This window comes from Chanos chanos, chromosome 4 (genome assembly GCF_902362185.1).
Source record: "Chanos chanos chromosome 4, fChaCha1.1, whole genome shotgun sequence".
Classification (NCBI taxonomy): domain Eukaryota; kingdom Metazoa; phylum Chordata; class Actinopteri; order Gonorynchiformes; family Chanidae; genus Chanos; species Chanos chanos.
This window is the reverse complement of record NC_044498.1, coordinates 38,932,912-38,959,875: the sequence shown is the minus strand read 5'-3', so window position 1 is coordinate 38,959,875 and position 26,964 is coordinate 38,932,912. Positions and strand designations below refer to the sequence as shown.

Sequence of the window (26,964 nt, the reverse complement as noted above, 5' to 3'; positions counted from 1 at the left end):
AAGAAAAATGGATACCATAGTACCGGGCAGGTATGTCAAAGTGCTAGTTTTAACAGAGAAGCCTACGTACCGGCTCGTGTACACCTGTTGGTCTTGCAGTTACTCGTTTCATTTAGCCTGTTCTTCGGTCCACGGTCTAGATCAATCTTATTTAATGGAAGTGACACCGATGTTTCAAATGTATTTATTTATTATTGTTAATGACAGGTAAGCACCTTGTGCCTTTCAACGTAATGTCAGTGTTTGTAAGACTTACTGATACAGTATACAAATTAAGAACAGAAAATCATTCATATTCTGTTAAGTACTGTTAAATAAGAAAGCTGAATTGAACCGAGGTTATGTATTGATCCGTATTCTCTCAGGTTACTATATCTCTCGTAGTATGTTCATAGTGATCAAATTCACGTTTTAAGGGTGACATTTGCACCTCAAGCACACGGAGCAATTTTGTTTAAAAAGTAGTCTTACTGGTGCCATGACTCAATATGGCTCAAATTTTAGTGAGCGCTGCTTCTGATTTATGATTGACTTTTACCTTTGCTCTAAGAAATATATGTTTGTAAGAATGTGTACATTATGTGATGCTCTCTACACAGAAAAATGGCATGGGAAACAATGTTCCTCATTATCGTCCAAGGGGTGAAGACTCATTTGAGCAAGCCCCTTTGTACGTGGCCGTCTTAACCTACATGGGGTTTGGTATCGTCACCTTGTTTGGCTACTTTAGGGACTTCCTTAGGGCTGTGGGCCTGGAGAAATGCCACCTTGCCCAGGAGAGAGAAGAACAGAAGGTAACTCATTACACGCCTTTTTGCCCATGCACGCCACTGCTTCAGTTTCTCTTACATGCAGCTCACACTTCATGCGCATGTCTACATCTATTATGTTTACAGTGCACACGTATTCTGTTTAGTTGATAAATGTTGAGAGAAACCGATATTCTGTAAATGATTCAGTGACGTTTTGTGCTTGTTTGTTCACTCTAATAATGATTGGTGTGTTCAAGCCATGGAAAATGCAGTACATGCAGTACATGGGATGAAAAGAGTTAAAGATATAATGAATCCCCTATGGAGACAAGCTTATTGTTCTAGCTCTGATTTAGTCCATGAAGAATATCTCTCACAAACATCTCTCTGCCAAGCACTTGCCGTATCCAAAAGACACTAGAGAAATCTAAACACGGCATACAAAAATAGAGACTGAGAATCATTTTTAACTCTTAGCTCCAAGCAAAATGCTGTACTTCAAGAAGTGAAATTCAGACTTCATCTGCATGAAGGCTTGGTCTGTGTTTTGGAAAGGTCATAAAACCTTTGAGCCCTGTGTTTTCTCTCACTTAATCCTTAGGCTCTCTGCAGCCTTATCTAGACTAACCACACAGAACGCTTGTCAGCGTCAGTCAGAGAAACTTGCTGTGTTTGCTCAAGGATAGGGTAGGAAAGAGGAATATGGGTGCAATCTGTTCTCTCTCTGTTGAGCTGAAATCCTTCATATGAGTCAATCTCTTGGGAGATAACTTTATGATGCAATATGAAATAGAAAAACACAGAACCTGTAAATCACATGTTTATCATTAGTCATGCACAAATACTCTGGTACAAACCACAGTAGTGGTTTATATCAGTGGAGTATCATGTTTTGCTCCTTGCTAGACTGTAAAAATAATATATATATATATTCTTTTTTTAATTAATAGTGTCCTTCAGTTAGAGAATATAACAAAATGCATGCGACCAAAAAAGATGATTATGTGAAGAAACAAACTTTTTTTCCATTATTTAGGTTAGTGGTGAAAGCCACACAGACCAACCACAGCCCTACTTAACTGTCCACAGTGTATGATTTCAGTGCTGTAGTGTGTCTTTGAGCCTTGTTACAAAGGCACTATTTATGATACCTGATTAATGCATGACCTCATTACTCATTTTACTCAAAACACACTGATGGCAAACAGAAGAGAAGTTCACAATCACTCTTGAATATTTTCTTTTTTCTTTTGTCCAAAGGATTTTGTACCACTTTACCAAGATTTTGAGAACTTCTATACGCGGAACCTGTACATGAGAGTACGAGATAACTGGAACCGACCCATTTGCAGCTTACCGGGCCCAGTTTTTGATCTGATGGAAAGGGTCTCGGATGACTACAACTGGACTTTTAAGTAAGGTCATCCTAGTATCTGTGGGACTTGAGCTTGTAATTATAAATGCTTTCATGAAACTTAGACATTTTCTACAAGCTCTTTCTGCACTGTTTACAATGTTATCAATTCATTCAACAATTTATGGTGATCTGTATTTATTAGTAATAAGTGCCAGGGTTGGTCTGTTTATCAAGAAAAAAGAAACCAAAAATGGAATTGTAATCACCAGGGTATGTTTTCATTTGAACAGGTTTACAGGGAAAACTATAGAAAATGTTATCAACATGGGCTCCTACAACTATCTGGGTTTTGCAGAAAACAATACAGACTTCCTTAAAACAGTTGCAGACAAGACCAGAGAGTATGGGGTTGGTGTGTGCAGTACGAGACAGGAACTGGGTGAGTATGTGGTTAAATCTCGCTTTGGCTTTTGAAAGGTCAGTTGTGTGTGTGTGTCTCTGTGAAAGAGAGAGAGAGAGAGAGAGAAAGAGAATGTTTGTCAATCTCGAACACAAACTTCCATCACCTTTTCAAATGAGTATGTGTGTATGTATGTGTGCACACGGCACACCCGTGTGTGTGTGTGTGTGTGTGTGTGTGTGTGCACTACTATAATATTGTCAATTTATCATTCATTAGTAAATAACTGTGAGACCTGCCAAAAGAAATTTTATTCAAATCAAATAACTATAATTTGTAACAGTGCTCTTTTATTTAAAATACCAAGGCTATAACTCTGGTAGAATGGGAGATAATCATTTGTTTGACACAGCAATCACATAATCAGTTCTCAGATTAGGTGTCTTTTATACTGCATTTATGTCTTATTATCAGCTATCGATTATGAAAGCTTTGTGTGTTTTATGAATAACTTATGAATATATCACTTTATAAAGTTTGACCTACAACATGGTTCAGAAGAAAATAAAAAAACAATGTGGGTGTATAAAGAGTTCCACAAAGCCGCCATACACATGTGAGGCCTCAGTGGTATAGTGATTAATACAGTCGCCTCAGAAAAAAAACAGTTCTGGGTTTGAGTCCTGGGTGTGGCTCCTGCCTGTGTCGATTTTTTTTTCCGTTTGTGCTGGTTTCCTCCCACTGCTAGAGATATGTATGATAGATATTAGATGCTTCAACCATTGCCTCTGACCAGGGCTCTGCCCCAGATCTGGGACTGATTCGTTGTACCGTTAAACGCAGAGAGGAATTTGCTTGTGGGGATCTGTAAGGTGTGACTTAACTTAAATATCAGAAAAAAAGGCCCTGATGCTGCTAATGTTAGATTCATGTTGTGAGAGGCAGTGTGCATTTTGAATTTTATTGGGGTCAGAGTTTGATTTGGTAAAACCTGTCACTCCTCTTCCTCTTTGCTTATCTTATAAGCAGTGTGCTGTCAAGCGGTCTCATGTGACCTATGGGCCAGTGCCAAAGCTTTGGTAATTAAGTCACTTCAATAGTACTGAGCCATTCTCTCTCTCTCTCGCTCTCCCTCTCTCTCTCTCTATCTCTCTCTCTCTCTCTCTCTCTCTCTCTCTCCCTCCTTCCCTATTGCTGTCCCATTCTTATCATACATTTGATTGATGTATGAGTTGAATGTATAGTTGGACAGTTATCTAAAATAGGACAGTTAAATTAATTTATTGAGCATTCTGTCAATGAGTTCAAATTAAATAGGGTGCCATAACAGAGAGCCACAACCCTGATCAGAAACATGAGTATGAACAGAGAAATAAAAGATCACGTGATCATTGATCTGTACTTGTTAAGGGTGTTTGTCAGAGTAAGTTTAAAGTCCCCCTTACTCTATGCATTATTCAGTGGAGCGATTTATTTATTTATCTGTTTATTTTCTTTCATACTGCTCTGTTTTTCTGTGCAGTTTGAATTTGTATCTGTAGACACCCTGAGAAATAGGGAAAGGAATAACATCTCTCCCCAAGGGAACTTATTAAGCCTCAATTATTAATTTGTGTGTGTGTGTGCGAGCGTGGGTATGTGTGTGTGAGTGCTTTAGTAAAAGAGGGGGGGTATGGTGTATGGGGGGGGGGGGGCTGTGTGTCTGTATGTGTGTGAAGTTTGATTAGACTGCATTTAGAAACTCCATGGCTATAAATGTCAGAGATGTCTGCATAAAAGGTTGCGCTTAACCAGGTTAGAAATCTGGTGTAACTGACGCTTACTTCACTCCTTCATGGAGTTATTTTCCATGGTGTAGATCAATATTGACTTAAGTCGACACCAGTGTCAGTCATTCATGAATATGTCCTCTGTGTTTTCATTAGGTAACAAAGAGCTGCTGGAATATATGTTGAAGTGATAACACAAGTTCTGAACCGCTGTGTTTTTCAATACTTTTGAAAACCTTTTTCTATCGCTTTGCTCTCTGTTTCTCTCTCTCTTGTACACACATGCACACACATACAGGCACACGCACACCTGTCTCTCTTTATGTATCCCTCCTACACTCCTGCCCTCCTTTTAGGTTTTTATCGTTCATAAAAGAGTATATCTATTTATGTCTTTTTGTCACCAGAGGCTGAAAAAAATTACAATAAAAAATGACAGTAAACAAAGGAGTACTACTCACATTTTTACTGGTTGGTTTTATTGGTTTAAAGTGAGGTCAAAGCTTGAAAAACACACGTGATCAAACTGAGAACATACTTACTTTGTCAAGCTTTCTTATATAAGGCATATTGCAACAATAAAACTTGGCTTACACTTTGGATCAGTGATCTTTAGTTAAACATTTTTCGTTCTCTAGCCATGTCCTCTTCACAGCGGCCGTACTGTTCAAGTACTATTCATGACAAATCGTGCTTGAAACACTATAGAGAAACATTTTCTGTTTGAAAGGACCCGGAGGTTTCACGGAGTAGAAGGGAAATACGAATCGTAAGCCAGGATTTGAAAAAAAAAAAAAAAAAAAAAAAGAATAGTGTTTGAATTCACTGCTTGAATGCACTACTCTCCACTCATTCTATTCTATTTGAAATTAATAGCCGTCTTTGCACTTATGTACTTGAAGGGTAGCTTTTGCCCTGGATTCAGAACGCAGAAGGGGAGATGGTGCTATGTGCTGTTCAGGCAGAACGACATTTTGTATATGACCCGCTTGGCAGGGGGCAAGGGGTAAGAGTGAGGGTGGGGGTGGGGTGAGGGGGGGGGGTGCTGGGTAGGTACCTCAGGCGAGACTAGTGGCTCATGGACAGGTAGCTCAGAGAGAGGGATGAAACAGAGGAACTGCACGAGCCCATTCTCTCGTTTCTCAGCCCATTACACAGCTATAATACGTCGGTTAGAGGTGAAAAGGCTTTTTTTTTTTTTTTATAAAGGGAAGAGCTCTGTGATATCACAGAGTCAATGCCCCGTTAACAGCCACATTACTGATTTGGTTTTATTAAAAACGTTGCACGCTCCAGCGGGAGCTGCTACTCTGACTGACTAGAGAGACTGCAAAAATCGATGGGATTTTTTTTTTTTTTTTTAGGAGAGACTTGTTGAAAGCATTGAATGGGAAATAGCCCGGAGAGGCAGCCAGTCGAATGCATTAAGTTGTCATACACAGAGTTCAATATCTGAGACCCCCCGCCCCCGCCCCAATCACTGTGTCTTAATCTTTGCTAAAACTTTGGAGTGCAGTGAAGTACAGAGGATTGTGCTATGAGTTTGTTAAAAAGAAATTTCAGGTTAAATTTGCCTGCTTGTCTGTATGCCCTAGAAATTTCCAAGATATACAACTTTAGAGTTTATCTCCAGCTGCAGTAGGCACAGACTTGAATGTGTCTTGTTTGGATTGATGTTGTGACCAATGTGGCATTTAATACAGTAACTTTATCCACAACCCTCAGACACAGGTGATAATTTATTAAAATGTTTCACTCAGCTTAGGTTGCTTCTGAGGTTGTAAAAAGCTGAGAGTGGTGTGTGGGAGGACCCTTATTGATTTCTCTGGATAAGAGAATTACCCAATCAGAAAGGGCCAGAATGCAATCTAATCAATTTTCAAAGAGAAAAGCAGTGGGACTCCTGCCTGCTAGTATTAGTCAGTTACTTTGGCCTGAGTTGGTGCTGTGAATCAACTGATGGCAAAGCTTTTTCCCACCTGCTGTGAACTTCCTTGCCTTGTTAGCTTCAGTGAGCCATAGGAAAGTAATATAAATCTATACAGAGGTATTGGAAAGTTTTCAAAGGTTTGCTTTCAGTTAAATATTTCAGTTTAATAGCACAGTGGGGAAGAGTATTGGAAGAGCGTTGAGGAAATGTCAGCAGAACTTTTTTTTTTTTTTTTCCGAAACCACACCTGTATCGCATAAGTATTTCAATGTCTGTATTCTCCCAATAGTCTTGCATGGCTCATTTGACTTGTCCTCTTCTACTAAAGCTATGAAAATCTGAACTGGAAGTGAGTACACTGAAGGAATACCAAACAAACATGATATGAACACCTTATAGAGAGTAATATATACATCAAATTGTCATGTATCCTTTTAGTTAAAAGAGAAAGGTAAAAAAAAAGGGAGTATTAAAGAAAACTGGGACAGGGCTGCCCATTCAAACCCTTTCAAATATGTATTTGTGTGAGGTCTGATTTACATTGTCAGTCACACTGAATTAAACCTGTCCTATTATATTTAATGTGTTGCATAAAACAGACCATTTAATGTCACCCAGTCTTAACATGATGGACAAAGACTATGAATCAGTAAGGAAAACGTATGAAGAAACATGCCACGTGTAGGATATTGTAATGTGAATAATGAATGTTAAGGTTCTATCCCTAAAATAAAGATTTTTGAAAAGGAGGTTATCATATAAAAGGTTATGAGAGGATCAGGTCAGTCAAATGTACCAATCAGTAACTGGCCAGTCATAATGATATAAGTGTAAAGGCCTACTGATAGGACAGAGTATAAGAAGAAAGCCTGCCTCTGACTTAAAGCAGAAATCCATAACCAGATTGTCTGCGCCAAGCCCTCCAACGTGCATCGCCCTTGTTCTTGAATGCATGAAACCTGAAACCATTTACCTTTTGATGATTTTGTTCTTATTCTTTGTATTCACAAACCCCCAAATAACAAAGTCACACAACAAGTGTAAAACTTTTAAAGGACAAGATTGCAAAAGAAGAGAGAGATGGGGAAAAAATGGTAAAAGTGAATGATGTGTCTATTAGAATCACTCTTCTCAAGCATTGATTCATCCTTAATGCTTTCCAAAGGCAGTTTTATGGCTGATGCTCTCTCTAATGACTGTACTGACACTGCTAGAGCGGTTTGGCCTTCAAACCATTGGCATTTCAGCACTAAAACACACTATTCTACAAACTCAATGCAGACTCTCATACAAACTTATTTCTTTACATGGGTCCTCATGGTAACCAAGAACTGGAGAATGCTGTAGACACTGAAATTCAATCTAACCGCAGCACTTGAGTGAATATAGAAACACTTTTAACGTGATGGATTTGATTATGTAAAATTAAATATGTATTGTTTAGAATGTGTGAATACGTTTCCTAACAAGCTTAAAGAACTTGTTCCCCTCTTGTATAGGTAACTTGGACATCCATGAAGAGCTGGAGAGCCTAGCTGCCAAATTCTTGGGTGTGGAGTCTGCTATGACTTTTGGAATGGGCTTTGCCACCAACTCCATGAATGTACCTGCACTGGTGGGCAAGGTGAGAATGGATAAATGTTCACGTCATGTGATCTAAGTCTTTCTCATTTTAGCTACATTCTTAAAACAAGTTACACCCTCACTGTAAAGTAAAATCAGTTAACTTCATTTGGACAAATTACGCAAGCCAGTGTGCTGACCAGATCAAGTTAGTATTATTTACTTGATTTAGTAGGATATTTGCATGTTTCGTTTTCAAGAAAAGTTGTCTCGTTAGCTTTTTAAGTGTTGTTAGTGTGTGGTAATTTCTTCCTTTCTATTTTCATTTTGCCTTTAAGCTTTAAACAACGCATAAGTACAAAATACTCCATTGAATGAGCTCACTGTAAGCAAAGGCTCATGTAATCACTAATCATTAAAGTAAACAGAAGCCACTGGTCTTGCAAGCGGCGACAGACATTCACGAGGATGGTTCAGAGAATGACAGTTGTTGTTCAGGGCGTGTCATTAGGGAGTGTCCTCTGATGTTGGCACACAAACCCACTTAACCGCAGGTTACGGTAGTTGGCATCACATGGCTGAAGATCTGTTTGGAATGGATGATGAGGAAGGGAAGAGCCCGAGGTCTGTGTTTAAGTGGCAAATGTAGAGTGTAGGGTCTTTTTCCCCAAGGCAGGACTGCCCTCCTGCCCTGTTACCGGGGCACTGATTATTCTCCTACCACCCTCTGGAGGTGCTGGTGGTATCTGTGGGGAGTATGCTTCCTGGGCATGGCTTGCCAGGGCAGATAGGCTGTGACAGCTGCTGTTATTATAGAGACAGGCCAAACAGCCCTTAGGCCAGGCTCTAAAGCCAACCAGTGAAGAATGACATCATGGTCCCACCAGTCTGAGACAAACACATGCAAAGCCCATTGTAAATCATGCTTTCTCTTGCCAGTGAAGATATATCTCATTGAAATGATACGCCCCTACCTCTCTCGTTTTTCCCAATTTCAAATACCCGGTGATCTATGATCTCGTAAGTCCCCCTGTTCAAATGACGGTTACATCGTTTGAGGTTAGAGCACTCCTCCTCCGCAACATGTGGGGTAAGACACTCATTTCTCCACTGAGTTGCATAGTATCATGAAGCAACATAACGTACGTTGACGAGAGTGCTATCCACTTTACCTGTAACTAAGTAGGTGCCTGGTTGATGACTGTTGTTGAGTTACAGGAAGGCAGGGAGTCTGTGGTTATCACACCTGCCCAGGTAACACAGCCATTTGGGTTGTGTGCACACATGGCCCGAGAATCCCGGATATGGGACATACTTCTTTGCTATCAATGCCACTCTGGTGCTCCATTTGGGAACTCCTAATATTGAAGTTATGAGTTGAGTGCAGAGATACCAGAGTTATTTAATGGTTAGTGGTCATTTGTACTGTACAGTGGCAGACATATCTGTTGGAAATATATGGCATTGTTTTCTTTATATATGTTAAATGCAAATACATGTGTATAGGTTACAAACACACATTACAAAAATACATTGATTTAGACTACATCACTGACTCTCAACTCTTCTTGTCTTCCTGCCATTAAATCGTCTGTGTTGATATATGTTCTCTTGTCCTGTCTCATGTCCTTTTGACAACAGACCCATATAACACTGTCTGCTTTCTGCAGGGTTGCCTGATCTTGAGTGATGAGCTCAACCACACGTCCCTCATCTTAGGAGCCAGGTTGTCTGGGGCGACCATTCGTGTCTTCAAACATAACAGTGAGTAGAGGCACACGCACAGTTCAATAATGGTGTTTTAAAAAGATGGATTGAAGGTGATAAGAGAAACAAGTCAGTCGGGTTGTCAGTGTAGAGTGACCATGGGAAGAGGGTAGTTTAGTGCATGCTGTAATCACTACTGCTCTTTAATTATGATATGGTGCAAAGTTGGCTAAAAGAGACAGAATATGTTCGGTAGAGTAGATTTTAATTGCATTGAGCATTTTGCAAATATACCTTTATGTGTTCATGTTCGCATTATGACCCAGTCCATGTAAGCTAAACTTAAGGGATAGCACAAAGACATATAAGTCACAAGGCTTATTAGATTCAGTGAATGGATCAAACAAATTACGAAATGATTGTCTGCCTCTTTTAGTGAGTTCACAGTTTTGAATATAATCAGGCAGTATCATGGCCATATGAATAAAGGGGATGCTGCATGGGACAAAGCATAAGACCTACTGCATAATAGTCAAACAGCATCACAGTGCATATCTCTCTCCAGAGAGCAAACCACACTATCTAATATATAAACAACAAAGGCTTAAATGTGCTTGGACAGGTGCAAGCAGAGTCGGTTAAGGGCCCTTAGGGCAGACTCCACAGATCAGCCAATCTGCAAACCATGCCTCACCTATTACCAACCTGGCCAAAGCCTCATATATCATAATCAATTTCACAGGCAAATGCTGTCATTATTCATTTTTTATGGCTCTACAAACTGTGATCTATGTATTAATAAATAGCACAGACAAACACTGTGACCTATGCTTTGCCCATGGGATATTCCATATGTAGCGTATTCACTATACTGACAGAAAAAAAAAATCAGATCTTTGTCTCTGTTGTCAAAGAGCATTGTAGAGCGCTGCATCTGTTAGTGCTGTTGTTGTAGCCAAAACTCTGGGCCGTGTTTACACTAAATACAGCCGTAAATAAAGTCCACACCTGTCCTCTAACAATCATTATTCTGCCCCATGACTTTTGCTAATTGTAACAGCATGAAATATTTTCTCGTACTGTTCCGAACATCCACCGTATGGCGCTTAACAAGATGTTTGTATGTGGATACAGAAATCAGTCATTCATAAGCAGATGGGACAGTCTGACTGTTGTCTCTCTCTGTGTGTCTGGTGATTTGTCATCAGCCGCTCTGTATTTGGACAGAATTTGTAAGACACTTAAATAATGCCTGGAATGATTGTCTGTCTTATCGCAGTCAATTCTCAAGCTGTTATGTTTGGACCACAGTTTTAGGACTTATTCACATGGGAGACAAGCCTCTCTATTAACTCATTTTTAACAGTCCTCTGTAGTCAGCGAGAGATAATTTAAATCAAAGAGTTTATTGAGGAGAACTGCAGCGTGGCATGAGCAATGTAGACATAGACCTGAATCTTTTTAATGGGCTGAAGTGGACAGAGTGTAGCAGACAGGGTGGCTTGTCTTCAGGAAATTTGCTCTCATCGACCAAGTTCTGTGGAGGCAAACACAGTCAGACTCAAAAATGACCTCTCCGTTGACCTCCTCAGTCTCCATTGTGAGCTCCCTTTCTGTAGTTAATCAAGACATAAGCCGCCTTCACACCAAATGATCGTCTGCAGTGGTCTGAAAAGAAGAAATCTTTGAATGGCGTGTCATGGTTTCTGAAGCGGCGGATAATGATTTGTTATGTATAAAGGCTGTCTTTTGTCACGCGTTCAGAATGGAAGCTATGGACACGTGTATTCTCGATTTCTGCGAAGCAGTTTCAAACTGTCACTTTGTAGATGAAAGGCTGTTTGGGATTTTGAAAAAGATGATAACTCTCATTCCTCCTCACGAAAAGCTTTTTGAAGAATTTGTGTGGGAGGATTTTTATCCTGCTTACACCTCAGTCCTGTTGTATTTAGTCATGATTCTATAATCCGCTATTCGCTTTTATCTTAAACCTTCAATTGTCCTTTAAAAAGATGAAATTACTCATTATGTGGTTCAGTGATGTCCTTAAACCAGAGCTGTGTGTACTATGTACAGTACTATGTATAGAGTCTGTAAACAAATGTGTGCAGGTCAGGAAGCTGGTTAACGTGGACAAAACACATACATACACACCTCGTACAGTAACTACTTCCAAGAGATACCTTGAAATAATCCCATTTCAGACCATTGTCAAATAAGTGTCTGAAAAATTTGTAATGGGCTTTGTCCCAATTGTCTTCAGCACGTCTTTTCCCCGTAACTATGCTCTCTTGAGTAACGTGATAAATTACAGCTTTAATGAAGTCTCCGTGAGATATTTGTCAATATTAATTTGATTTTGCTTCAGCACATTAAGTCCAGTTAGAATTTTAGTAACTTTAGAAAAAAAAGATGACAAGGTAAATGATTCAATTACTTAAAATATTTTTGAGCCAGGTCCGATCCTTGTGTCTCCTTGTTCTGAGTAAAGCGTTTATTTCGGCAGGTGGTTTGTATGAGTTGTAAGGGGAAATAGTATGAGGACAAAGAGTGGATAAACTGGTTTGTCCAGACTAAGATATCAAATGTGCAGTCTTACTAAAAACAGGCCAAGTTTACACACTGAGGGATTGTCTTGGCCTGAATATGTCCAACAGTTAGGCATGAGTATGCCGCAGAACTGGACAGAAGTTCCAATAATAGATGTCTGGGGATACTGAAACATTACAAAGAAACTTGTTCACCCTGTCCTCAAAGATCCAAGCTTCATGTAGAAAAATCTGACGTGTATTAATTTTATATTGCCACACAGATAAGAAAGGGGGGAATAACACAATGGGTCCACATTTTGAAATAGGTCAGCTGAACATTAACAGTTGGAAACACAGGGCAGTATAATTACTGTCATTTGATGCTGTAATTACCACAACCGATAAGCAAGTTAAAAGCTAGCAAAGTGTCTGTGGGCTTTAGTTAGGAGTAATAAACCTTATTGTCTAACATATAAGATTTTATGAATGTTAAAGCCAAACATACCAATCTTAGGCCACTGCGGAATTGACCATTATGGCAGTAAGTGGCAATATTGTTGGCCTGCTATGAGTTAATTAGTTTTGATGTCTAGTAAGGTTGGGTTCTCACCCTAGCCAAAGCACAGCCGTGTTTTCCTGTGGTTACCATGACTGTTGACAAAATCACCAAGCACAGTTCCCTGCAGATTGGAGCAAGAGAGTAGTTAGAATGAGGAGAGCGATATCCTGGCCCATGAAGACACACGTGTATTTCTGGGGAGATAAGTAAACATTGCCAGTCTTCAGTGAAAATATTATTTTAATCTTTTGAAAACCAGCAATATCAGAATTTAATTCAAAGCAAGGTTGATTTAAAAAAACATTGATTTGCAATTAACATTTTCAGTTTTGAATGAGCAATAATAATTGTTTTGTGATTGAATGACAATAGGATAACCCACTGAAAAGTAGTCACAGTTTATTGTTTTACAGTCGCTCACATGACGAACAAAGATATTAGACAACTTTGTAATGTACATTTGATAGCACCATTCAATTGCTCTCCAAAAAAGGCTGCGATTCATTGGCCGTAGAGGAACATGGTAATGTGTCATCAAACCTGCACATCGCCACTGATGCATCCATGACACACCCATGACAGGAAAACAGACCGTATCCTGCCCGTGCCAGTAGCTGCGAGTCACAAAACTGACGCTTCGCACAGACGGTATACTACATTAGTGCCAGACTGAAACTTGTAAATCACACACCTCTCGTGTCTTATCGGCCTATCCTGCTGTCTTTTGGACCATCAGACCAGAGCCATCTGTGTTATAAAGAAAAGGCACATGCAATGATTATATTAGAATATCACTGTTGGTCTTTCTTAGCACTACATAAGCAATTCATCATTCATTTATATATTAATTTATATTTGGAGAAAAGTGCTGTCTCTCGTTACATAATTGATGCATGTAGAGAGGGGGCTTTTTCAATGTGTTCTGTAGTTGTACTGAGTAAATTAGGTTTTACTGTCCCTTACTGGCTTGTGCAGTTCAACCCTGCCATCTGTTGGACATTTTTAGAAAGCATATGTTGTAATCATGTTTTAAACTGCACACTTCAACCTCAACCAAAGACAAATGTGTCTCTGTTACTCTGTAAAGCCTTAGAAAAAAAAAAAAAAACATCATTATCGATGCAAGGTTTATGGATTTCGTACTGCCGTTTGCAAGGAATATGGCCCAAAACATCTCTCCTTTCCTGTGAGGGTGGAGTGTGTGTGGTATGGTATGGCAAAGGAGCAGCTGTTGAAACCAGACTCTAATGATGCTCACATGTTAAAAAACTATTCTTATCATCCTTATTTGAATATTCACTGCCTGTAGAAACGTACTGTTTTGGGAATTTAAAATGTATTGCCTACAGGGATGCGGAGATAAGGTTACAGCTGGTGGTGAATTTACAAATGAAGTTTATTTGTTTCCCAGATGATATGATTTTCATTTACATAGTGAATTCATTACGTTTACAGATGAGTGAGTTTGAGCTTTGGTTCGGTATATATGAATGTGGAGGCAGTCACACCTCGGGCAAACTGGCTCTAGCTTAGACACATATCTCCTCACTGACCTTCAGCTGTAGAGAATGAAAACTTCGGATTTTGAACTTGCTCTGTGGAGTCAGCATCCCAGAGGAGAAAAAGCACGTTTTACACACACACTCGCTGTGTTTGACTTGGCCCTAGCTGATATCTCTCAGCTAACATGTCACCTTAAAGTGCTCAGGTATGCAGTTTTTTGACACCAAGTCTCAAAGGAGCTCATAAAAAAACACTGTTCTCTGATCAGTGCTCACTCAACCAATATCATTATTTTGAATATGTCAGATCTCTCACTGTGAGCTGTTTTCAGAACGGTGCAGTGGTGATCCAGTTTATGAGTTTTTTTCAGCCTTAAATGTCAGCAGTCTTTTGTTGTGTTCAGTACTCATATCTGGATTAGATTACTGGTGTGGATTAACAGAATTGGGGTTTGGTATTTCCTTTTTGTAGTGTTTGGAAAAGGTGTTCCAGCCAGATATGTCCCTCTTTTCTGAGCTCAGGCTTCTATGACATTTGTAGTGACCATACTGGTTGCTACTGTGAACATTAGTGCTTATTAGTGTGCTGTATTTCACTACTGCCTTATCTGTGTTGTTTTAATGAGGGAAAATGTGTTTATGTCTAGCTTTCACTGAGGTGTATCTGGTGCTTGTGTGACATTAGTCTTGTTTATGGCTTTGGAGGAATATTGCGGGGTATTATGCGTTATCTGTTTGCTGTTCTTTGAATTTTGTAGTCCAGTGGTGTGTGTGTGTGTATGTGTGTGTGTGTGCTGGTGTGAGTGTGTGTGTGTGTGTGTGTGTGTCTGTGTGTGGTATTGTGTATCTTATGGCATTGTGAGGACCAAATGTCCCTTTGAAGATGTAAATATTTGTCGCTTGGAGACCTAGTGGGAAAATTTCCTGGTATGCACTTCAGAGATATGACACATGTTAAAACAAAAAATGCCCAAATATTTAGTTGGTAACAGTGAAGGTTTGAGACAGGTTATTAATCCTTAGTCTCAGAAAAATGAAATCTATAGGAAGTCTCTATAGGATATGAAAACAAACACGTGTTTGGGTGTGAGTGTCACTATACTGGTTTGTGTGTGATGTAAAGCCACATTTCTGTGTGTTTCTCTCAGACATGCAGAGTCTGGAGAAGCTGTTGAGAGAGGCTGTGTGCTCTGGTCAGCCTCGCACACACCGGCCATGGAGGAAGATACTGATAATGGTGGAGGGCATATACAGGTCAGTTAATGCCCTCACAGTAGCTATTTGAATCCGTCTCTGTTGCCCACCGCTGGCATTCAGGTGTGCCCAGACAAACTCACAGACTGACTGACACTTTTTTCGTAATGTCCCTTGTTCCCGGGCCGTTTGTCCTGACAACAGAGAACCATTACGGGTGTGTGTGTGTGTTTTGTGTGAAAGAAAGAAAAGGAGCGAGAGAGAGAGGAGGGGAGAGAGAGAGAGAAAGAGAGAGAGAGAGAGAGAGAGAAACTTTGTTTCAGTCTCAGTGGTTGAAAGAATGAGACTGTGTATATGTGTGTGTGTATGTGTGTGTGTGTGTATGTGCCTGTACATGTCAGCTGAGAGCAATTGAGTTCCTCTCTGACCCCCTTATCTGCTCATTACCCTGAAATGAGGGCCAAATGGAACAACAGAGATTGATTCAGCTACATCTCCAACTGCAGCAGCACATTATCACTCGCTTTCTCTCTCTCTAATTCTCTTTCAGTCTCACTTTCTCTCCCATTTATTCTCTCAGTCCACATTCTCTCTCTCTCTCTCTTTCTCGCCCTTTCTTTCATGTCATCATGTATAACTCTGATAGGAACAAAGATGAAAAATCCAAGAGCAAACAGTGTTGATGAAACATTTGTTAGCTAATAATATTCAGCGATACTGACTTCAGCGTTAACATTAGCAGTTCTCATTACAAATCTGTTTCTTTTTTTTTTTTTTTATTGAAGTAGTATCAATGCAAAGCCCCTCTGATGAGTTCAAACAGTTTCTCAGATTGCCTTAGCAGATTACGGACAGGGAGGGTCTGTGGTATGACTGGCAGGAAATAGTGCACCTTCTGCAGAAATGTGAAAATGCCAGCATTGCAAGCTCTGTGGCTAAGCTTGGGGCCTCGCTTTGAAGTGAGTAGGGGTTGCTCAAGCCTTCGTTATTGTTGTAATTTTCTTCACATCAACTGTAAAGTTGCTTCATTTGAAACTGGCAAGGAAAGCCAGCAAACCTAGCCAAATCTCCCCTGAAAATTTGTGCCACCTATATGTGTGTGGTGTGTGTTTTTTTAAGTATTCGTTGGTGGTTTGTGTGTGTGTGTTTGTGTGAGTGTGTGCATGGGTGTCCAGAGGCTGCCACAGTTGGATTAAATGTTTGAGAGTCATGAGGAGGGAAAGGGTAAAATCAGTAACTGGACAGAAAAAGTGCATTCTGTTAATTAGCATAAGGTGAGCATATTTGTTCACATGTTTGGGGCTGACTAGTATTTGTATCTACGTAATGGTTCAGGTTTGTATTCATTTCTTAGCTTTTTAGCTTTGTATTCATCAGCATACGACCCACAGTTTTCTTGTGCGTTTTGTGTGTTTTCTGCTATGTGCTGTGTACATCTACTTATATTTTGCATAACCTCTTTTTATATCATCTGTACTTCTTTTGCAAATGTGTATGTTCTCCTTGTGATTCCAGTATGGAGGGCTCGCTGGTACGTCTACCTGAGATTGTGGCTCTGAAGAAGAAATATAAGGCTTATCTGTATCTGGATGAAGCTCACAGTATAGGTGCAGTGGGACCAACAGGCCGTGGGGTCACAGAGCACTTTGGGGTGGATCCAGCTGATGTGGATGTGCTCATGGGTACTTTTACCAAGAGCTTTGGGGCTGCGGGCGGGTACATCGCTGGCAGTAAGGTGGGCATTCATGTCTCCACATCTCCCTGCCAAATAACCACTTGACCAGTTGCACGGTTCTATTTGTTCTTTGAAAAAACGTGCAAAATTAAAGAAAGGCACCGTGGGCTCACATTTTTTTAGGCACAGTTGTCAATATTTACATCAGAGGAGATGGTCTAAATACTTAACCATTAGTTTCTGAATTTAAAAAGGCTTTCTGTAGAGAAGAATATGATACCAGAGATAGAAATAACATGAATGCAACAGATGTGCAATTTATACATTTATTTGTCTTAACGTACTTAAGTCATTTTTATTCTTGTCGGCTATCACAAGCATACACGCCTACACATCCATGTGTGAAATAAGACACAAACGCACACTCACAAGTACACACATTGTCGGAGACGCACGTGAACTTCAGAAAAACATTGTTCCTCAGTCTGCCATGTTCCCTACCCTTCATATGTGCTACAAATGTCATTCAGCTGCGTGTCTCCGTGCCTTTGCGAAATCTTATTACTCCATTAAAAATCGTACTTCAGTACATGACCACATCATGGACATGGCAGTTGATTATGAAAGAGATGGCATGCTTTTTGAATTTACACGTGCTTACAAAGACCCCTCATGCTTACAGAGCGTGTTGGCACGGCCCTTGTTGTGTTGGTAATAAGGTGGTAGAGTTGGCAGAGCGCCAGCCCCTTCTTGTGGAGAGAGTTGGAACTGCGTTCCAGATTTCACTGGGTGCTTCATAAGCAGCAGGATAATGACTGAGATATTCTGAGCGTGCTGCCCTCCTCTGACAGCTGGCTGTAGTAAAGACTGAGGAAACACGGGGAGGAAAGCAGAAAGCTCTTTTGATTTGAGCTATTTGTTGTTGTGGTGAGATCTCTAAATCCTCCATTTAAGTAGGTTCAGGTTGACCCACAAAAACTGCAGCAGATGTGTTTCTGAAGGCATTGATATTATGGGTGTTTTATATGCTTGCCAAAATAAGTACCTTAATGAACATGCTTCAAACTGGCTCCAGCAGTAAATTGTCGCCAAATCTTTTGATCATGTTAGCTGGTCCTGCGTAAGAGGACCCCTTTTTTCCTGCCTGGAGATTTTTAAAAGTTTCCCCCCATATGCAGGAAAAAAGGCTTTTCCCTTTGAGTAAGACACACACGCATGCTCTAGAGGAATAGGACACTGTGTACACACACGCGCGCGCACATGCACCAGGAAGTGAGCAGAAAGCCACAGACAGCCTAAGCTAGCCTCCAAAATCACAGATGTCGGCTGGCTTTCGGACGCGTTCTCTTAACCGGCTTATCTCTGCCGTCTCCCAAAGCTCTGGAGGCCCAAAGTGGCGCAAATCCCCAAACCTAAATGGAAACAGATGTTTGGCCTTCTCTAGCCCCTAAGCGCACCCCCCCCCCCACAACATCTGGATGAAGAGGCCTGGTGTCCCATGCTCTGTGCCGGACACAGATGGCAGACGACTACGAGAGATGGAGGCCAGATCTTTAATCCAACTCCGTGTCATCAACCTGAAGCGGACAGGTCGTTTCACCTTGCAGTTGAGACTTTGTGGTGACGTGTATAAAACTGCACAGAATCACTGACCATAGAATATATCTCCTAGTTGCCTTTCAACAGCTCACTTCTGGTGTAAATTGACCTGTGGTGATGGATTGTCTGGATAGGTGTCCGTGTTCTTTGTCTGCACATGGTCTTGTCATGAATCTACCTCCATACTCAGTGGCACAGAGGAATAAATGAAAAAGCCCAATTTTGTATTCATTTCACATACTATTCCCACGGTCGCTGTACCAGACTCCAGTTCCTACTTCTATTTGTGACATCATTAGATCCCCATCTAGTGGCATATTTGTATCATTACAGTAAATTTTACCTCTGGCGGTATTAAGAAAAATAGAGGCAGAGAAACAGAATCAAGGAGATTAATATAAAATAAGCTCACAGCTCTGAGGGCATGTTTTGTGCATTCAGGGCTGATAAAGTGTTTCTAAGTGTGTGTGTGTGTGTGGATGTGTGTATGTGGATGTGTGCATGTGGGTGTGTATGCATGTGTACATGTCAGCTGAGAGCAATTGAGTTCCTATGTTTTTGTTTCCCCTTGCAGGAGCTGGTCGATTACCTTCGTAGCCACTCCCACAGTGCTGTCTACGCCTCTGCCATGTCTCCTCCTGTGGCAGAGCAGATAATCAGAGCCATGAAGTGCATCATGGGAGTTGACGGGACATCAGAGGGTAAGCCACATGTGGTTGCTTTTGTTCCAAACCTAATACCATTCATTCAGCCTGTGAGTATATTACAGACGGTTCCAAATTAGTATTGTGTGGAAAGATCAAAAGATCAGATGGAGTAACTCCATATTACAGTTCAGAGTGACACAAAACAGTGACCAACACCACACAGCTGAGAGACAGTAATAAGAGAGAGAGAGGGTAAGTAACAGACAGTGACCAGAAAAGAAAAAAAAATAGGCGGTTTTCCACAGATAGAGATATTCTCCACAAAGATAAAACTCCTCAAAGTGAAAAAGATCATCACAAACATGTGCAGAGTAAAGGAAAATGAACATCAGGATAACAATAAGCCACTGCAAAAGGACCAAACTACAGAGAGAGACCAGAGTAGTGCTACAGAGACCAAGAGGCAAACCACATCACAAACAGGAAACAACCAATCATTCAGTACAGAGAGAGACCTCACTGGCTGAGCAATAATACAGTAATATCACTGCACTGAGAGAAAGACTCCCACACCAAACTACACAGATACACCAGTCCTATCCTACAGATGGTGAAAGAATTACAGCTAAGGACCCAGGAGAATCATGTACCAAACAAAGTCTGTCTGTGAAGAGGAACAGCTTGGTACACACACACAGACTAACACCTTACAACCCAGACAAACAGAAGACGCTCACGTGCAAACACACACACACACATACACACACACAGACACACACACACACATACCAACAAACACTCATACACAGATACACACACGCCAGCACCTCACTACCTCACTACGAGAGCAACGCTGCCGAATGGAGAGTCTTCCCAGCCGGCCCCCTTCGCTCTGAAAATGTGCTAACGATTACGGGGGTCTGCTTGGGAAAGCATCGGCATTCAGCCCTTCACACACGTGACCCCTGCTGCAGAGGAAATCAGTTTCATATGGGCTATTCACAGACCTGCATTTCAAAACAGTCACCCCAGTAATAACTTAAGACATTGAGGTAGTGCATTAATCACTCCACCAGTGAGGTAGCTCCGGATCACAATCGCTAGCTACGCCTCAGTCTCGCTCTAGGAGCACGATAATTAAAGGACAGAACATTGTCGAGGAAGTAAGCGCCATTCTAGGAGCCGAATCTCCATTCATTGAAATGACATGTCTAGCCTCTCCTTCAGTTTTATTTGTTGCGTAGCGTTCATTCTTAAATGGGCCGTCCTGTTGCGATAAAGCACGCGTGACATGGCTTTACCTACAGACAGTGTGTCAAAAGAAAAAACACACTGGTATATTTACAGCGTTATTGCATCCTCTGACAGCATGTATCCAATGGATATACTGATCCTAATAAAAGAGGTGATTGATGTTGAGATTACCAAAGACCCCAGTGGAGAAAAGGGCACATTCCTCCAGGTATTAAGAGTCTGCTTAGTGAAACTGTAGTCCAGATGTTGTAAGATTCTTCCATCCCGTTCATATCTGTTTTGATGTGTGATAATCCAACAGCTTGTGTTTTTAAGATGTTATGTTTTACATTAGACACATTGACATTTACATTAATTCTGATGTACATGTTGGCAAGCTTTGGTAAGGCCAAAAGTACATTGAAATGTTGAGGAGTGTAGATCACTCAAAATCACCTTACATATGGGATAGACGAAGAACATCTAAACAATAAGAAAACTCTTGTAATTTTATCATTTGACATGTAAGATGTGTAATCTTTCATTGCATTTACCATGGGTGCTGTCCCAAACACGGAGGAAAAAGCAAACAGAAAGTTTCCATCCTGGCATTTGCTCTTTCATGCTGGGTTTTGTCTTTGCTTCTGTTTGATTGGACAGCGACACATATGGATACATGACTCACTGTTTGACGATACGTTCACACTGAATAATAGGGTATATGTCTTAAAACAAGCTCTCCCAGACGACAGATGATTATTACAGCGGCGGAACTGCTCCTCTGCTCATCTGAACCATTAAGTCAGCCATAATGTGAAATGAACTTAATTAGATTTACTCAGCCAAATGTTCCAGTGCTGGACTGTGTGTAAAATGAAGAGAGATGACAAAGGCATGAGAGTCTATGTCCCCCCTGCTGCCCACACTGGGCTTTGTAAAGTTGAGTTACTCTCAGAGCCTTGTGTGTACCCCTCACACTGAGTAATATCCTGCCTAAGACTGATGTATACTTAAATCATTCACACCTGCCCAGGATAAACACACAGGAGATCATTTTGTGTTCTCAAGATTTGGGGTTGGCGGGTGGCTTAGAAGTTATTGCTACAGGATAGTTCAGAGTTGAGGGGGAAAAATCATTCTGGTGAACTTTATTGCAGAGGAGAAATTGTTCTCAATTAGCCTACTCTGGTTCAAAATATAGGTTATAATACATCCAAAATCCACTAATGGAATATATATCCACTAGGTGCAGTAACTATAAAAAGATGTATTTGGGTCATGAAATATCAGACTAGAAGCTAGTGTGACTCAGACATGCTCACAGATAAGGGTTGTAGAGTTTATTCTCTAAATAAACTTGAAACTTTTACAAAGCAGAACAGTGTGGGGTAGAATAGAATAGAATAGAATAGAATAGAATAGAATAGAATAGAATAGAATAGAATAATGTCCATAAGTAACAGCAATGAGTAACAGCAATGTGTTATGGTTCAGTGATGTTTTATGGTCCGATTTTAACTTGTCTAATGCATTGGAGAGATTGTATTGAACCAGTAATGGAATTTCAGTATTCTTGTTTGTCAGAGGTTGAGCAGAGGTCAGTGTAATTCTCCAGGGTGTGGTTATAGACATGATGTTAAGAGCCAACGAGAGAGTGAAGCGTGCTTTATTGAGATTCCAATCAGCAAGAACAGAATCAACCCAACACAGGAAACACAGTTTAAGTCAAAGAGACTGTTCACTGTAGTTTTTTTTTTAACATAGAATGCCTTAAATGACCTGGCAAATGAACTGAGAGCATAAGAAATCAGTCTAAATGCAAACCTGTGCATTTTGACTTCACCTAGAAAAAAGCTGCTTAGGATCTGGGATTGGTGCAATGTGTGTTTTCCTATGTGATATTTTTTTCTCCTTTTCTTGTGCAGAGCCACCAGTTTTAGGTATTCTTTTCTATGCAAAGATAAGATTTTTCTGAAAAGATAAGATGTTTTGAAATACCTGCCAATCTCTTTGGAGGAAATCATAAGGAAACTGGCAGCTGTTTCCATGATGGGACCAGTCCAAGTTCCTGGTCCATAATGGAGTTCAGGAGGTCAAGCGAGGGAGTTTTATTCTCCTATTATTCTCCATGAATACATGACGAAACAGAACTCTTAGTATTCCGTAATTCTTTACAAGTCAGGAGTTTGTCAGCATTGTCAAAACTTTGATAACCTGTTGGGCTGACAAAACAAAAACAGCTGCTGTTGTCGAGTGGTAATCTGGGCCACGCTCACAAACTCTGCAAATGAATACAGAACTGGGTACTGCCCAGTAAGCGGGGCTTAAACCACGATAAGGGAAAATACTACGTTTTTTCTTTCTTTTAGCAATGGTTCTGTTCTCCATCATGAGCATGTTTAGATAATGGTCTTAATGATAGGTCATTGAAGGAGTGAGACAGTAATTTGAATCGGAGGTGGATGATGTCATTTCCTGTTTCTTCCGTTGACCCTGGTTCAGAGTCATTTGTTGTTAATTCAACTGTCTCTCCAGGCGTATTTACAGCGCCTTGGCAGAGATGCTCTCACAGGGGTGCTGTGTCAGATTTTGATCTAAGTGGCTTTTCAGGATTTCTCTCTATAGTTTGAATCATATGGCACAGAGTCCTGCATACGCTATTAGCTGCATCCCAGATTGACATTCCTTATGTATGTAAGTCTACCGAGTAGTTTATTGTGTGTGTGTGTGTGTGTGTGTGTGTGTTTGAGAGTTGGAGAAGGAATAAGACAGACAGACACACACACACACACACACACACACAAAGAGAGAGAGAGAGAGAGAGAGAGAGAGAGAGAGAGATGGTGTTGAAAGAGGTATAGATTTGAAACCGTCCCACAGAAACGCTGTGTGTGGTTCTGTAGAAGTTGTGTACTCAGTGTCCAAGCTGCCACAGACTGGGCAGAGATACGCTGTGGCTTTGTCCAGGCTACTGTGGTCTGTCTGACTCTCTGCTTTGTGTTAACTGGCCAGATGGCCGTGCACTCATTACTGCATTGCGGGTTATTTTAAAGCCGCTGGTGGCTTCAGTTGACACAGGCCATTTAAAGCCCAATGCAAAAGTTTCAATTCGCTCTCTGTACCACTGGAGCAAGCGGAGCAATTTTAATTATGCCCACGATGCACGTGTTCACTCACAGTGCCCTCTTTTTGTTTCCTCCCCAATCAAAGTGAACCGAGGTCTGATCTGCGTTCTGAAAGGATTGATTCAAATGATCCCTGCATCTCGTTGCAAGCAGATGTTTGTGTGTGTTCCCTTTGGTCTTTGAAACCTGAGTTTTTTAACAAGGACTGGAGAACACATTCAAAATAACAGGGCTTCTGATGCATGATGGGATTTTTCTACAATAATGGGAAGCTCAGTGCGCATTCTGCACCTGTGAGAATGAGGATCCGGTGATTCCTCTGTTCTTTTTCCTTTTATCCTGGACATCTGCCTCATGAAACGCCTGATGGCCGCTCGCACAAAAATCCAAATACACAAGACAAACTTGCATTGTATACCCATTTTCTAAAACTGGACGGAATAGGTGCGGAATGTCTTTTAATCACTGACTTTGCCCTAACTTCCTAGAATGGCAAACATCTTGTTTGCTAGAACAATTCAGGTAACACAGAAAACTCATTAGTTGAGGGAATTCTAGAAGCTATATATCGTCTAGATTAACACAGCATCGTCGGTTTAACACAGCATTCGACTCGTTCTGTCCAATATTACCAATAAGTAAAGGAACGCACTGAAGGCTATCGAAACTGAGTCAGTCAAATACTCAAGAGTTTCACACTAGCATCTGTGATTGTTGTAGGTCAGCGAAGAGTTAAGCAGCTTGCTGAGAACACCAGATACTTCCGAGCTCGACTGCAGGAAATGGGCTTCATCATTTATGGAAACCAAGACTCACCTGTAGTCCCTCTTCTGCTCTACCTCCCAGGAAAAGTTGGGTAAGCACACAGTCATCTCTTAGCTTTTGCATGTGCTTATACTGGTGGTGCTATGTACTTATCTTGTGACACAGCAGTGATTATTTAATATTATCGCTTTGCGGAAGTGTTTGAATTGTTAAAGTCAAAAAGCTTAAGCCCACACAGCTACACTACATTGTTCTACTCAAATAATTTGTGAGTGTTGACACAGAACTGCTGTTAAACACAACGTTATCACAACATCAACTTCACACAGGAACTCCATACAAGCTGTACATTTACTTTGCTTTTGTGTGCCTGTGTGTCTGTGTGTCTTCTCTCTCTGATTAAAGACACTTTATACTGTCTGGACACTCAAGTAATCTCTCTATGAACTTTTGAACTTGTCTACAGCTTGGCTGCTGATAAATAACACAGTAAAGCTTTCACTTGACAACAAAGACTTTAATTGAACACTGTGTGAAAATGTACTGACTGCGCAAAAACACCCCAGACAAAAAGAAGCGCTCATCTCGACTGGTCATTCCAAATAGACGGTGTGGTCTTTTCAAGAGCACGTTGGATCACGGCCATTTTGGATTCTCCAGATGCTCCATGAATCAGTATAGAGAAAAAAATGTGACATACGAGAGGTTCATCCTCACACAGTCGTTTCAGACGCTTCCAAAGATAACAGGCTCCTGGCACGGCAACAAAGACTCCGGCAGCTGTTAGGCCTTTTTAACCGAGCTCTTTCTCTCCATTGCTCTGTTGCTGCTGATGCCATCGTCCTTCCTCCCTCTCTCTCTCTCTCTCTCTCTCTCTCTCTCTCTCCATTTTGGTCTCTTCATCTCATCCCTCTCTTTATCACTCTCTCATTCCCCTGTCTCACTCCCATTTTCTCCTTCCTCGTGCCTGTTCCTGTCTGCGGGTCGACAGAGATGACAGCCCAGCTGTTGTGGACAGAATAGATTACTCTCACTTGAAAGGTAGTGTGTAGGTAGCAGAGGCTTTAATGTCAAAGGACAAGATTATCAGGGTTTGGCCCTGACTCCACTGAATGATTTAGTCCAGTGTGATTCTTTCAGCATGTTACAGAAACTGCAGAGATGCGGCACACTACTAATAAAGTCGTAACTCTACAGATGGACCTAAGAGTCCAAGGAACAAACATTTCTACCACAGCTGTTGAGGGTATTTAAAACAATTTAAAATACAGTTAAGAAATATTCATTTTTACCGATTATACAAACAGTTCAGCTGTGATCTCTCCGTCAGCTAGTAAATTATCTTTGTATCTCGCAACACAGTACGTTGGCAAAATAACCATTCCTTTATAGCAACAACCAAGAAAAAAAGGTTTGTTGGCAAGAGAAGTAAGCGCTCATTCTTTTGTTGTTGATTCAAATAGTCCTTGGTTCTTATGTTTCCCTGAGAATTATTCTGACATGTTGAATTTAACTTTGAAACACTGACAAGTTTCAGAGAAAGTTGAGCGTTGAGAAAAAAAGAGAAAGAAAACCAGGGAAAGCATGTGAATCTGAACATAAATATGTTTCTGCTGATGTTAATGTTTCCTATAACAACACTTGTTGTCCTCAGGGCTTTTTCCCGGGCCATGCTGAAGAGGAATATTGGGGTGGTTGTAGTTGGTTTCCCAGCAACACCCATCACAGAAGCACGGGCTCGCTTCTGTGTATCTGCAGCACACACTAGAGCCATGTTAGACAAGGTAAAACACTACACAGAGCTCCTTATCCTCCTCTTTGTCATCACTCCTCTGTATGTATGTATGTGTGTATGTATGTATGTATGTATGTATCTATCTATCTATCTATCTATCTATCTATCTATCTATCTATCTATCTATGATTATTTGAGTATCTGTCAGTCTACTCCCAGTGTCTTCCTGTCTGTCAGCCTGTCCATCATGGCATTGCATGTCTCTTCTTTTACCAGGTATGTTGTTTTTTGTTTCATCTACTCCACTGTCTCTCAGGTTTTGCTTAATCTGGACGAACTTGGTGATCTCCTTTTAGTCAAGTTTTCACGTCACAAGTCTTCACCACGGCCAGAGCTGTTCGATGAGGTAGACTTTGAGCTGGATACCTGATGAACTGATCTGTAAACGCAACACAGTGAAAGCATCTACACCCACCTGCATGGGTTCCTCATTCAGGGAGCAGGTGCTTCTCTTGAACTGTAGTGAGGTCACAGGACCTAAATGTAGGGGCTCCAGATTGAGGTCTTGCACTTTGTCACATATAAATTGGTTTGAATTTTTTCATGATGCTGTTGCAGGCGATACACTCCGTGTGTAATGTGTGCACTTTAATATTGTTATTTTAACTTTAAACTTTTTTTGTTATTAAAACTTTAATTTTGAGAAAGAAAGAAAGAAAGAAAGAAAGAAAGAAAAAGAAAGAAAAAGAAAAAATACATAAGGAGTTATCTGCTCTTCTTTCAGAGCGGTGAAAGAAAGTCAGGGCATGGAAAAAGCTTGGGTGTTTATGGAACATATTTCAAATGCTGCTTTAAATATACCAAACAATTAACTCAGCAATGCTGACCTACATCAAAACTCCAGCAAGGAGGATTAGAGAC

At 40.7% G+C, this 26,964-nt stretch overlaps 1 protein-coding gene across 1 annotated transcript; it reads left to right on the top strand.

Moving 5' to 3' along the window:
* On the top strand, positions 1–26,695 carry sptlc3 (serine palmitoyltransferase, long chain base subunit 3). Its single transcript, XM_030771690.1, has 12 exons — positions 1–30; positions 600–794; positions 2,013–2,167; positions 2,400–2,548; positions 7,708–7,832; positions 9,442–9,535; positions 15,219–15,324; positions 16,780–16,999; positions 19,113–19,239; positions 24,264–24,399; positions 25,963–26,092; positions 26,360–26,695. The coding sequence occupies exons 2-12, from the start codon at positions 609–611 to the stop codon at positions 26,471–26,473; spliced, it is 1,542 nt and encodes a 513-aa protein (XP_030627550.1). The 5' UTR covers positions 1–30; positions 600–608; the 3' UTR covers positions 26,474–26,695.
* Positions 26,696–26,964: the final 269 nt, after the last annotated feature.